This window comes from Pan troglodytes, chromosome 2 (assembly GCF_028858775.2).
Source record: "Pan troglodytes isolate AG18354 chromosome 2, NHGRI_mPanTro3-v2.0_pri, whole genome shotgun sequence".
Taxonomy (NCBI): Eukaryota; Metazoa; Chordata; class Mammalia; order Primates; family Hominidae; genus Pan; species Pan troglodytes.
Window position 1 is genome coordinate 53682393 of NC_086015.1, and position 12307 is coordinate 53694699.

The 12307-nt window shown below is 59.3% G+C and overlaps 1 protein-coding gene across 3 annotated transcripts in view; it reads left to right on the top strand.

Moving 5' to 3' along the window:
- The window catches only part of BSN (bassoon presynaptic cytomatrix protein), a 118954-nt gene that overhangs the window by 93144 nt on the left and 13503 nt on the right, over nt 1-12307 (top strand). For all 3 annotated transcript variants that reach the window (XM_063805781.1, XM_016941099.4, XM_016941098.4), the window contains exons 4-5: nt 4093-4560; nt 5024-11677. In XM_063805781.1, coding sequence (XP_063661851.1) covers nt 4093-4560; nt 5024-11677 — 7122 coding nt within the window. The remainder of the gene's footprint in view (nt 1-4092; nt 4561-5023; nt 11678-12307) is intronic.

Consider the following 12307-nt stretch of genomic DNA (forward strand, 5'->3'; position numbering starts at 1 on the left):
TCCTGTTGCCTCCCATGTAGAATAGGGACCACAATACTCCCTTTTAGGTTTCCGTGAGAACCAGGTGAGATGCTGTACCTCAGATGCTTATGCAAGGCCTGACACAGTCAGCCCTTAAGCCAGGATTTTGGAACAGGAGTATCCTAAAAGAGGGTCTCTGTGTGAGAAAGGAAGCGTCCCCATGAGCCCCTATCTGGGTGTGGATGGACCCTGTGGCTGGTGTAAGCTTTTGGTATGAGGGATGCCCCACAGGGAACGAACACATTTGGTGCTGGGGGGTGAGGGGGTTACAGCCCAGCTGCAAGGATACACACTGGGGACACCATGGTGGGTTTATTTTATGGGAGGAAGAGGCCCAGAAAGAAGGAGCTTAGGCATGTCCAGCAACAGGGAGGCTCAGGGTCGCAGAGTCAGGAGAGGAATAGCAGCACCAGTGATGGCCATCCCTGTGGTCCAGTGTCCTCCAAGATGACCCCTGGGCATCCTTTTCTCTGGAGATCTCATTCACAGCCCCCTGGTCTGGCAGCAGGGCTGAGGGTGTTTAGGGCCAGGCAGCTGGCCATAGGGCATTGACTGGAACGGTGTCACCATAACCATACTGGCATGCAGGCCAGCTCCACACATGAAGAGATTACGTGGAATGTAGGTTCATTCAGACGATGGCAGACAGTGCAGGATCTGTCCTGGCTCACAAGGCACAATGGCCAGTGGTCCCAGAAGGCAGCAGCTCTCACGTGCCTAGAGGGCACCCCACTAACTCAGTCATCCCATTTCCCCTTCTTTACCCTAAATAGTGATGCCCTGAACCATTGAGTGCCATCTGATGGCATACACACCTGCCTCTCCCACTGTTAGTTGATGATTGTCCTTGGGGAATTTGTATCTTCCTGCCCTAGAAAGGAACTGGACAGAGGGAGTGAGGCAGAAGTAGTCATCAGAGCCACCCCATTATCCATCCCCTGCCCTTTTGTCAAAGAGGCCAGGCGAAGGGGTAAGCAGGCAGCACTTTCCCAAGGACTGGAGCTGGCATGGGCTGAGTGAGGCAGAGTATGAGAGGGCTGTGCAATGAATGGATGGCTGAATGAGGAATGAACACTGAAATTGCGGAATGGAAACGAGCGGAAGAATAAGGGAATGAACGATTGGGATGGAGGTAGGGGTATATTGGGGTTGGAGAAAATGAGAATAGAATGAATAAAGGAATTGGGACCCCAGCTGTCCCAGCCCCCAGGCACAGAGATTCTACATGGCCTGCCTTCCACCCGATTCTCATTCCCCAGAAGACTTGGGCCTGGGCCAGGTCTCCCCTGGCTCTACTCCTACCAGCCCCAGTGCCCTGTACCCTTCTTCCCCACTCCCAGAGGGCTTGTGAAGGGCCTCCAGCAGCCAGGTCAATGTTTATTTTTAGCCCTTACTTCACACGCCTCTTCCTGCCTGCTCTCCCTTCCTCACTGCCTACTATAGCAGAGCCAGGAGCAAGAGGGCCTGCCAGGCAACCTGCAACCTGGCTGTCTCCGTGAATAAATGTATGAAGGAGCAAAGCCCCAGGGAGCATGTGACCACAGGTAACATCTCTGCTGAGAGCTGGGCCTCTGGGCTCAGGCAAGCTGGCCTCTCCAGCATTTGGTCAGAGCACTTAGCATTAGGTCTGCCTCCTCCATCCAGACTACCCTTCCAAGGTGACTTGCTTCATTTAGACTGTTGCTTCTGTGTGGGGTTTGCAGGCCAGAGATGGGGTTAGGAGTTTGCCAGGCCACCAAGGTGGGCCAGGGCAGATATCCAAACTTTGAGAGGCCTAACATGGGATGGGTGTGCACAGGGCTCAAAGTGGAGTTAGGGCAGCATTGCCTTGGGCCAGCCCACTGGGCCTAGATCCTAAACCCATCATGCTGACCATAGGGCTGGGGAAGGGGCTGTTTGATCATTTCCAGAGCTCTCTCTCTTGATCTCTGCCTATAGCCCTGCCATCTCTCCAGGGTCATTTTGCCATCTCACAGTCCTTTCTGACATGGGGGAATTTCCATTGTGTACACAGGTGATGCTGGGGGCATGTGAACTAGGGTTCCTGGATCAGGCTCTGTGCTCTCCCATGTCCTGTTCATCTGGGGCTCGGTCTCAACCTATCTGTATTTTCCCCAGGCACCTCTGGGGGGTGCACCCTGCCAGGCCAAGTGAGCCCAGGGCCTGGCCAGTGGCCAGCACTTACTGCCTTGTGGGGTTTTGTGTGGAGACACATTGAGCATCAGATAAGGTTCAAGGGAGTCAGTAGTGGTGTTAGGGCTGGGCTGTGCAGAGAACAGAGTGAGTATATGTATGTAGGGCATCTAAAGGGTCCCCCTCCACAGCTGGGCCACTGCCCCATTCCTCTGCCTGGGACTTGTGCATGAGGTTGGGCCTCGGGGAAGAGCAGAAGCTCCAGTGGGAGAGAAGCAGTCTTGACCCTGAGTAACCAGCCTGGGGAGCAGGCCTGTCCCTCAACACACACCAAGGCCCTGCCACCTGCCCAGCCTAGCCTCTGCTGAAGCCCAGAGCAGAGAAGTGGAGTGTAGCTCTCTGTGGACAGCAAACCAGGGCAGAATCATTGACATGTTATCTGCCATGGTGGCCCTAGGATGCCAGGCTAAGGGCAGGCACCCTGGGGGTACCAGGCTTCCAAGGCTGCCAGAGGCAGCATGTGAAGTGAGGGTACTGAGGTTGTCAGCCTTCCTGGGGGTGGCAAGGGCCAAAGGTCACCTCCTTTTCCAGTCCTCTGGCTCTGTGACCTTGTGGTTCTTATGGTCCATCTCAGTGGCAGAGTTGCTGGTGGGAGCCTGTATGTCCAGGCACCTGGGATGAGTGAGTTCCCTGCAGGACGGATGGAGCACTAAGGCTCTGCGCCACAGAGTAAGAACAGGCACAGGTGTCTGTGGGACCCTGCTCTGGGCTCCACTGTAACTCTCATTCTCCATCCCATGTGGGCCAGGGAAGGACTTCAAATCCTGCCAAGGAGGAGCCCTGACTCTGGAGGAGGCTACTGGGAGACATGCCCCTGTCAGCCTCAGACCTGCTGCAGGAATCACCCATTTAGGCCTCAGAGATGCCCAAACCCTACGCCTGTACAAAGCAGCTGGGGCTGGGAGACATGGACTTCGCTTCTTGTGTTCTGGGGGCTTCACCATTGATACCTGTGTCATACTTGTAAATGGCCTATTTGGGGTTGTGGGCTCCAGAAAGGCTGCATGCCAGTGCCTGTCTGTCTGCTGAGTCATGGCTGTCTTCAGCTCCCAGCACTGGGCCTGAAACAGTAGAGGATCCTGAGAGTGGTGGACTGATGGTTGAGAATTTGATCCCAGTCCAGCTCTGGAAGGAGCAGGGCCCCTGACACAAGGGCCACCACACATAGTCCCCATCAGAGGAACAGTCCAGAGCCCTGGGGGCAGGAGGAGGCCTCTACCTGAGGGTCTCTGCTGGCCTTAGACAAGGTGACTTGGGCTGGGGATTTGAGCAGGGAGGACTGCTCAGCCCCTCTGTCCTCCACCAAGCAGGGTTACTCCCAGACAGCCTCCCCTGGCCCCAGGAGTCTGCACCCTATCTAGCATAGCCCTTACCTGGGAAAGAGTGTGGGGAAGGATGGAGTCAGACCTGAGAGCTGGGAGGCAGGGGAAGCATAGTGCCTCCAGGAAGTGCTCCATGCTTGGATGCCACTCCTCTTCCACAAGGGTTCTCAACTGCTGGACTCCATACCAGCCCACTAGGAGCCGTTTGCTCCCTCAGATTGAGACCTCAGCTTCCCCTGTGCTTAGGGCTAGGCCCTCCCATCCCCCACAGTTCTCCCCCTTTTCTGGCTGGGTGAAAAGTTCTCTGTGGGTTAAGGAAAGTACTCTTCTTTGGGGTTGTTACTTGCATTCTGACTTTGTGTATGTTCATCTTAAGGGTAGGGGAATTTGTTATTTGGGGGCAGTAAATTGGTCAGTCTTTTTCTCCTTATGTCTTTGGTGTTATGCTTTGAAAGTTCTCTTCTCCCTAAGGTTACAGAAATAGTTATGGAAATATTATTTGAGGACTTCAGTGTCTTTTTAATTTTCATCAACCCCCTCTCCCATTTCCTTGCAGAAAACAGAGTGGCTCTGTCTGAACTGCCAAACCAAGCGGCTACTGGAGGGCAGCCTAGGAGAGCCGACCCCCCTGCCACCGCCCACCTCACAGCAGCCCCCTGTAGGGGCCCCTCACCGTGCATCTGGAACATCACCTCTGAAGCAGAAAGGGCCACAGGGGCTGGGCCAGCCTTCAGGCCCCCTGCCTGCCAAGGCCAGCCCTCTATCCACCAAGGCCAGCCCTCTGCCCAGCAAGGCCAGCCCCCAGGCCAAGCCCCTCAGGGCTTCTGAACCCAGCAAGACCCCAAGCAGTGTCCAGGAAAAGAAGACCCGAGTCCCCACTAAAGCTGAGCCCATGCCGAAGCCACCTCCAGAGACTACCCCAACCCCTGCGACTCCTAAAGTAAAGAGTGGGGTGAGGAGGGCTGAACCTGCCACCCCTGTCGTCAAGGCTGTTCCAGAAGCCCCCAAGGGTGGGGAGGCGGAGGTCAGTCCCATTCACTTCCCAGAGACCCTAGCTTTCAGACAGGACAGTCTATGGAAAGGCTTGCCTCCCTGGGTGGCTGAGGCTGTAGGCTCAGGACAGGTGCCTTGGGGCCACACAGGAGGGAAGGGACACAGTAGAAGGAAAGTCTAGATGAGGTTCTGGCACGCTTGGAGACTGTGGGTTTTACACTGGTGCTGTGTCTGGCACCTTGTCAGATGCTTTGCTGGGTTTTGATACCCTTTGATCTAGTAAAGTTTCTCTTTGAAGACCAAGGGCTGGTTTGGGCTTGCCATGGAACCTTCAGGTTATTCAAGGCCAGAAGGAGATAGGGTGGGTGGCGGGCCCTAAACCCTTGGGAAATGGACAGACTCTTCCCCAGGGTCCTGGGATTGACAGGGAGGGTTGGGTTCCCACCACGAGCTTTGCCATGGGGAGTCAGTGTCTGCTTTTTACCCTGCTGCAGGACCTGGTGGGCAAGCCTTACTCTCAGGATGCGTCTCGGAGCCCACAGAGCCTCAGTGACACAGGCTATTCCTCTGATGGCATCTCTAGCTCCCAGAGTGAGATCACAGGAGTCGTGCAGCAGGAAGTGGAACAGCTGGACAGTGCAGGGGTGACAGGGCCACATCCACCCAGCCCCTCCGAGATCCACAAGGTGGGGAGCAGCATGTGGCCTTTGCTGCAGGCCCAGGGCCTGGCCCCAAGTGAGCGGAGCAAGCCACTCTCCAGCGGTACTGGCGAGGAGCAGAAGCAGCGGCCCCACTCCTTGTCCATCATGCCTGAGGCCTTTGACTCTGATGAGGAGCTGGAGGATATCCTGGAGGAAGATGAAGACTCTGCTGAGTGGAGGCGCCGGAGAGAGCAGCAGGACACTGCCGAGTCCTCAGACGACTTTGGCAGCCAATTGAGGCACGACTATGTGGAGGACAGCAGTGAGGGTGGCCTGTCCCCTCTTCCACCCCAGCCCCCAGCCCGGGCAGCAGAACTGACTGATGAGGAGTTCATGCGACGGCAGATTCTCGAGATGAGCGCCGAGGAAGACAACCTGGAGGAGGATGACACTGCCACCTCCGGGCGTGGCCTGGCCAAACATGGCACCCAGAAAGGTGGCCCCAGACCCAGGCCTGAGCCTAGCCAAGAACCAGCAGCACTGCCCAAGAGGCGCCTGCCCCACAATGCCACCACGGGCTATGAGGAGCTGCTCCCTGAGGGAGGCTCAGCAGAGGCTACCGATGGCAGTGGGACCCTGCAGGGTGGGCTCCGTCGCTTCAAGACCATTGAGCTCAACAGCACGGGAAGTTATGGTCATGAGATGGACCTGGGCCAAGGCCCAGACCCCAGTCTGGACCGGGAGCCTGAGCTGGAGATGGAGAGCCTAACGGGCTCCCCTGAGGACCGCTCCCGTGGTGAGCACTCCTCTACATTGCCTGCCTCCACACCCAGCTACACCTCGGGCACCTCTCCCACCTCTCTGTCCTCCCTAGAGGAGGACAGTGACAGCAGCCCCAGCCGCAGGCAGCGTCTAGAAGAAGCAAAGCAGCAGCGCAAGGCCCGGCACCGCTCCCACGGGCCCCTGCTACCCACCATCGAGGACTCCTCGGAGGAGGAGGAGCTGCGGGAGGAAGAGGAGCTGCTTCGTGAGCAAGAGAAGATGCGGGAGGTGGAGCAGCAGCGCATCCGCAGCACAGCCCGCAAGACCCGGCGGGACAAGGAAGAACTGCGGGCCCAGCGGAGGCGAGAGCGCTCCAAGACACCACCCAGTAACTTGTCACCCATCGAGGATGCCTCCCCGACGGAGGAGCTGAGGCAGGCGGCCGAGATGGAGGAGCTACACCGCTCCTCCTGCTCTGAGTACTCACCCTCACCCTCCCTTGACTCTGAGGCTGAGGCCTTGGATGGTGGCCCTAGCCGGCTTTACAAGTCAGGCAGTGAGTACAACCTGCCCACCTTCATGTCCCTCTACTCACCAACCGAGACACCCTCCGGCAGCTCCACCACTCCCAGTTCCGGACGGCCGCTCAAGAGCGCTGAGGAGGCTTATGAGGAGATGATGCGCAAAGCTGAGCTGCTCCAGAGGCAGCAAGGCCAGGCAGCAGGGGCCCGGGGACCCCATGGCGGCCCCTCTCAGCCCACAGGCCCCCGGGGCCTGGGCTCCTTCGAATATCAAGACACTACAGACCGTGAGTATGGCCAGGCTGCTCAGCCTGCCACAGAGGGCACGCCAGCCAGCCTGGGAGCAGCCGTGTACGAAGAAATCCTTCAGACATCACAGAGCATAGTCCGCATGCGGCAGGCCTCCTCACGAGACCTGGCTTTTGCTGAGGACAAAAAGAAGGAGAAGCAGTTTCTAAATGCTGAGAGTGCATACATGGACCCAATGAAGCAAAATGGTGGCCCCCTTACCCCTGGTACCAGTCCCACACAGCTCGCTGCCCCTGTGTCCTTCTCTACCCCCACCTCCTCAGACAGCAGCGGGGGCCGAGTTATTCCCGATGTCCGTGTCACTCAGCATTTTGCAAAGGAGACTCAGGACCCCCTCAAGCTGCACAGCTCTCCTGCCTCCCCCAGCTCAGCCTCCAAGGAGATAGGCATGCCCTTTTCCCAGGGCCCTGGGACCCCAGCCACCACAGCTGTGGCTCCTTGTCCAGCTGGGCTGCCACGAGGATATATGACTCCAGCCTCCCCAGCAGGCTCCGAGCGTAGTCCTTCACCATCTTCCACAGCCCACAGCTATGGACACAGCCCAACCACTGCAAACTATGGGTCCCAAACTGAGGATCTACCCCAGGCCCCCAGTGGCCTTGCTGCAGCTGGACGAGCTGCTAGAGAGAAGCCCTTGAGTGCGAGTGACGGTGAGGGTGGCACTCCTCAGCCTTCCCGGGCATATTCCTACTTTGCAAGCTCCAGCCCACCTCTCTCCCCGTCTTCCCCCTCAGAGAGTCCCACATTCTCCCCTGGCAAGATGGGCCCAAGGGCCACAGCAGAGTTCTCTACACAGACGCCAAGTCCAGCCCCTGCCTCAGACATGCCACGGAGCCCTGGTGCCCCCACTCCATCACCTATGGTAGCCCAGGGTACACAAACACCACATCGACCCAGCACACCTTGCCTGGTGTGGCAGGAGTCCTCTCAAGAGGCACCCTTTATGGTCATCACCCTGGCATCTGATGCCTCCAGCCAGACCAGGATGGTACATGCCAGTGCCTCCACCTCCCCGCTCTGCTCACCTACTGAAACCCAGCCCACCACCCATGGCTACAGCCAGACAACACCTCCGAGTGTGTCTCAGCTGCCCCCAGAGCCACCTGGGCCACCTGGCTTTCCACGGGTGCCCAGTGCTGGTGCAGATGGGCCCCTGGCACTATATGGCTGGGGTGCCCTCCCTGCTGAGAACATCTCCCTGTGCCGGATCTCCTCTGTCCCTGGGACGTCTAGGGTTGAGCCAGGCCCCAGGACCCCTGGCACTGCAGTGGTAGACCTCCGTACAGCTGTCAAGCCCACTCCCATCATCCTCACTGACCAGGGCATGGACCTCACCTCTCTTGCTGTGGAAGCGAGGAAGTATGGTCTTGCCCTGGATCCAATCCCAGGACGGCAGTCGACCGCCGTGCAGCCCTTGGTTATCAACCTCAATGCCCAGGAGCATACCTTCCTTGCTACTGCCACCACCGTGAGCATCACCATGGCCTCGTCTGTGCTCATGGCTCAACAAAAGCAGCCTGTGGTCTATGGAGACCCCTACCAGAGCCGCCTTGACTTTGGCCAGGGTGGGGGTAGCCCTGTGTGCCTGGCCCAGGTCAAACAAGTAGAGCAGGCTGTCCAGACAGCCCCATACCGAAGTGGGCCCCGGGGAAGACCCAGGGAGGCCAAGTTTGCCAGATATAACCTACCCAACCAAGTAGCTCCTCTGGCCAGAAGAGACGTTTTGATCACTCAGATGGGCACCGCCCAGAGCGTTGGCGTCAAGCCAGGCCCAGTGCCAGAGCCAGGTGCCGAGCCCCACCGGGCCACCCCTGCAGAGCTGCGGTCACATGCTCTGCCAGGTGCCAGGAAGCCACACACAGTGGTGGTGCAGATGGGAGAGGGCACAGCAGGCACTGTGACCACACTGCTCCCAGAGGAGCCTGCGGGTGCCCTGGACCTTACCGGGATGAGGCCTGAGAGCCAGCTGGCATGCTGTGACATGGTCTACAAGCTCCCCTTTGGCAGCAGCTGCACTGGCACCTTCCACCCGGCCCCCAGTGTGCCTGAGAAGAGCATGGCAGATGCTGCCCCACCTGGCCAAAGCAGCGGCCCCTTCTATGGTCCCCGGGACCCTGAGCCTCCTGAGCCCCCAACCTACCGGGCACAGGGGGTGGTGGGGCCTGGGCCCCATGAGGAGCAGAGGCCCTACCCACAAGGCCTGCCTGGTAGGCTGTACTCCTCCATGTCTGACACCAATTTGGCTGAGGCTGGCCTCAACTACCATGCCCAGAGGATCGGGCAGCTCTTCCAGGGTCCTGGTCGAGACTCGGCTATGGACCTCAGCTCACTGAAGCACTCCTACAGCCTGGGCTTTGCGGATGGACGCTACCTAGGGCAGGGCTTGCAGTATGGCTCAGTCACGGACCTGCGTCATCCTACAGACCTTTTGGCTCACCCGCTTCCCATGCGGCGCTATAGCTCAGTGTCGAACATCTACTCAGACCACAGGTACGGCCCACGGGGAGATGCAGTTGGCTTCCAGGAGGCCAGCCTGGCCCAGTACAGTGCCACCACAGCCCGTGAAATCAGTCGCATGTGCGCTGCCCTCAACTCCATGGACCAGTATGGTGGGCGGCATGGCAGTGGTGGTGGTGGCCCTGACCTTGTGCAGTACCAGCCCCAGCACGGGCCCGGGCTCAGTGCTCCACAGAGTCTGGTTCCCCTCAGACCTGGACTCCTTGGTAACCCCACCTTTCCAGAGGGCCACCCAAGTCCTGGGAACTTGGCCCAGTATGGGCCTGCAGCAGGCCAAGGAACAGCAGTCAGACAGCTGCTGCCGTCCACAGCCACTGTACGTGCAGCTGATGGCATGATCTACTCGACTATCAATACCCCAATTGCTGCAACACTGCCCATCACCACCCAGCCTGCCTCAGTCCTGCGGCCCATGGTGCGTGGTGGCATGTACAGGCCTTACGCATCTGGTGGAATCACAGCCGTGCCACTCACCAGTCTGACACGTGTGCCCATGATTGCCCCCCGGGTACCTCTTGGACCCACAGGGCTGTACCGCTATCCTGCACCAAGTAGATTTCCCATTGCTTCCAGTGTTCCACCTGCAGAAGGGCCTGTCTATCTGGGGAAACCTGCTGCTGCCAAGGCCCCTGGGGCTGGGGGCCCTTCAAGGCCAGAGATGCCAGTAGGGGCTGCACGGGAAGAGCCTCTTCCCACAACCACCCCTGCTGCCATCAAGGAGGCTGCAGGAGCCCCAGCTCCTGCCCCACTAGCTGGCCAGAAGCCACCAGCAGATGCTGCTCCTGGGGGTGGCAGTGGGGCCCTCAGCCGGCCAGGGTTCGAGAAAGAGGAAGCATCACAGGAGGAGAGGCAGCGGAAGCAACAGGAGCAGCTGCTCCAGCTAGAGCGGGAGCGGGTGGAGTTGGAGAAGCTGCGACAACTTCGGCTGCAAGAGGAGCTAGAGCGGGAACGTGTGGAGCTGCAGAGGCACCGTGAGGAGGAGCAGCTGCTGGTGCAGCGGGAGTTGCAGGAGCTGCAGACCATCAAGCACCATGTGCTGCAGCAGCAGCAAGAGGAACGCCAGGCTCAATTTGCACTGCAGCGGGAACAGCTAGCGCAGCAGCGTCTGCAGCTGGAGCAGATCCAGCAGCTGCAGCAGCAGCTGCAGCAGCAGCTAGAGGAGCAGAAGCAGCGGCAGAAGGCTCCCTTTCCTGCAGCCTGTGAGGCATCTGGCCGAGGGCCTCCCCTAGCGGCTGCTGAGTTGGCCCAGAATGGCCAGTATTGGCCCCCCCTTACACATGCAGCCTTCATTGCCATGGCAGGGCCTGAAGGACTTGGGCAGCCTCGTGAGCCTGTGCTGCACCGGGGTCTCCCCAGCTCTGCCTCAGACATGTCACTGCAAACGGAGGAGCAGTGGGAGGCCAGCCGTAGTGGCATCAAGAAGCGGCACTCCATGCCACGCCTGCGGGATGCCTGTGAGCCAGAGCCTGGAACTGAGCCCTGTGTGGTCAGGAGGATTGCTGACAGCAGCGTGCAGACAGACGATGAGGATGGGGAGAGCCGCTACCTCTTGAGTCGGCGACGCCGGGCACGGCGGAGTGCTGACTGCAGCGTGCAGACGGACGACGAAGACAGTGCTGAGTGGGAGCAGCCAGTGCGCCGCCGCAGGTCTCGTCTTCCCCGCCACTCAGACTCAGGCTCTGACAGCAAGCACGATGCCACTGCCTCATCATCCAGTGCTGCTGCCACTGTGAGGGCCATGAGCAGCGTGGGCATCCAGACCATCAGTGACTGCTCCGTGCAGACGGAGCCTGACCAGCTGCCCAGGGTCTCTCCAGCCATCCACATCACAGCTGCCACCGATCCCAAGGTGGAGATCGTCAGGTACATATCGGCACCAGAGAAGACTGGGCGTGGGGAGAGCCTGGCCTGCCAGACGGAGCCAGATGGGCAGGCCCAGGGTGTAGCCGGGCCGCAGCTTGTAGGGCCAACTGCCATCAGCCCCTACCTGCCTGGCATCCAGATCGTCACCCCAGGGCCTCTGGGCAGATTTGAAAAAAAGAAGCCAGATCCCCTGGAGATTGGGTACCAGGCCCACCTGCCTCCGGAGTCTCTCTCACAGCTTGTGAGCCGCCAGCCTCCCAAGTCCCCTCAGGTCCTCTACTCACCAGTCTCACCCCTGTCCCCTCACCGGCTCCTGGACACCTCCTTTGCTTCCAGTGAGAGGCTGAACAAAGCTCACGTGAGTCCCCAGAAGCACTTCACGGCTGACAGCGCTCTCCGCCAGCAGACGCTGCCTCGCCCCATGAAGACCCTGCAGCGGTCCCTGTCTGACCCTAAGCCCCTCAGCCCCACCGCCGAAGAGTCTGCCAAAGAGAGATTCTCCCTCTACCAGCACCAGGGGGGACTGGGTAGCCAGGTATGGGAACAGGGGCTGTTCCAGGGTGGGACAGGGGTCTCTGCCTAGCCCGAGGGGCCCCCACAGGGAGGGGCTTCTTCTGGGGTGGGAGTAGAGGCATCTCTGGCCCCAGAGACCCAGGGGAAAGAGTCAATGAGCAGATGCTCCCTGGTGCACATCTGATAGAGCCTGCAGCCCGGCAGACAGCCTGGCAGATACAGACACACACATGGGCCCCCACAGCCTTCCAGCCACATACCCTACTAGAAGCTTCAGCCTCCTCCCAGCACTGTCCCTTCACCACCCACACCTGGTCCAGCCCCTGCTACCTCCCCCTTTAGGCCTCTTCAGCTCTCACTTCTAGTCTGGACCCCTTCCACTCCAAACTTCATCTATGGGTGTTCCCTAAGAAAATCAGTCATATGAACCTGGCGCGGCTGCTCTCGTCCTCTCAGTCCTGGCCTGGTTTCCATTGCCACACAGGAAGCCCACACCCCTATGGCCTAGCACTAGAGGCCCATCCCAGCGGGCTGCAGTGTGCTCTCTGCCCCAGGGTGTTCTCTCCCCCTACCTGGCCCTTGGTAAATCTGTTTACACATCCGTCTGCTCCCCTAGATAGGGGATTCAGAAGCATAAGCTTACCCTTGGTTG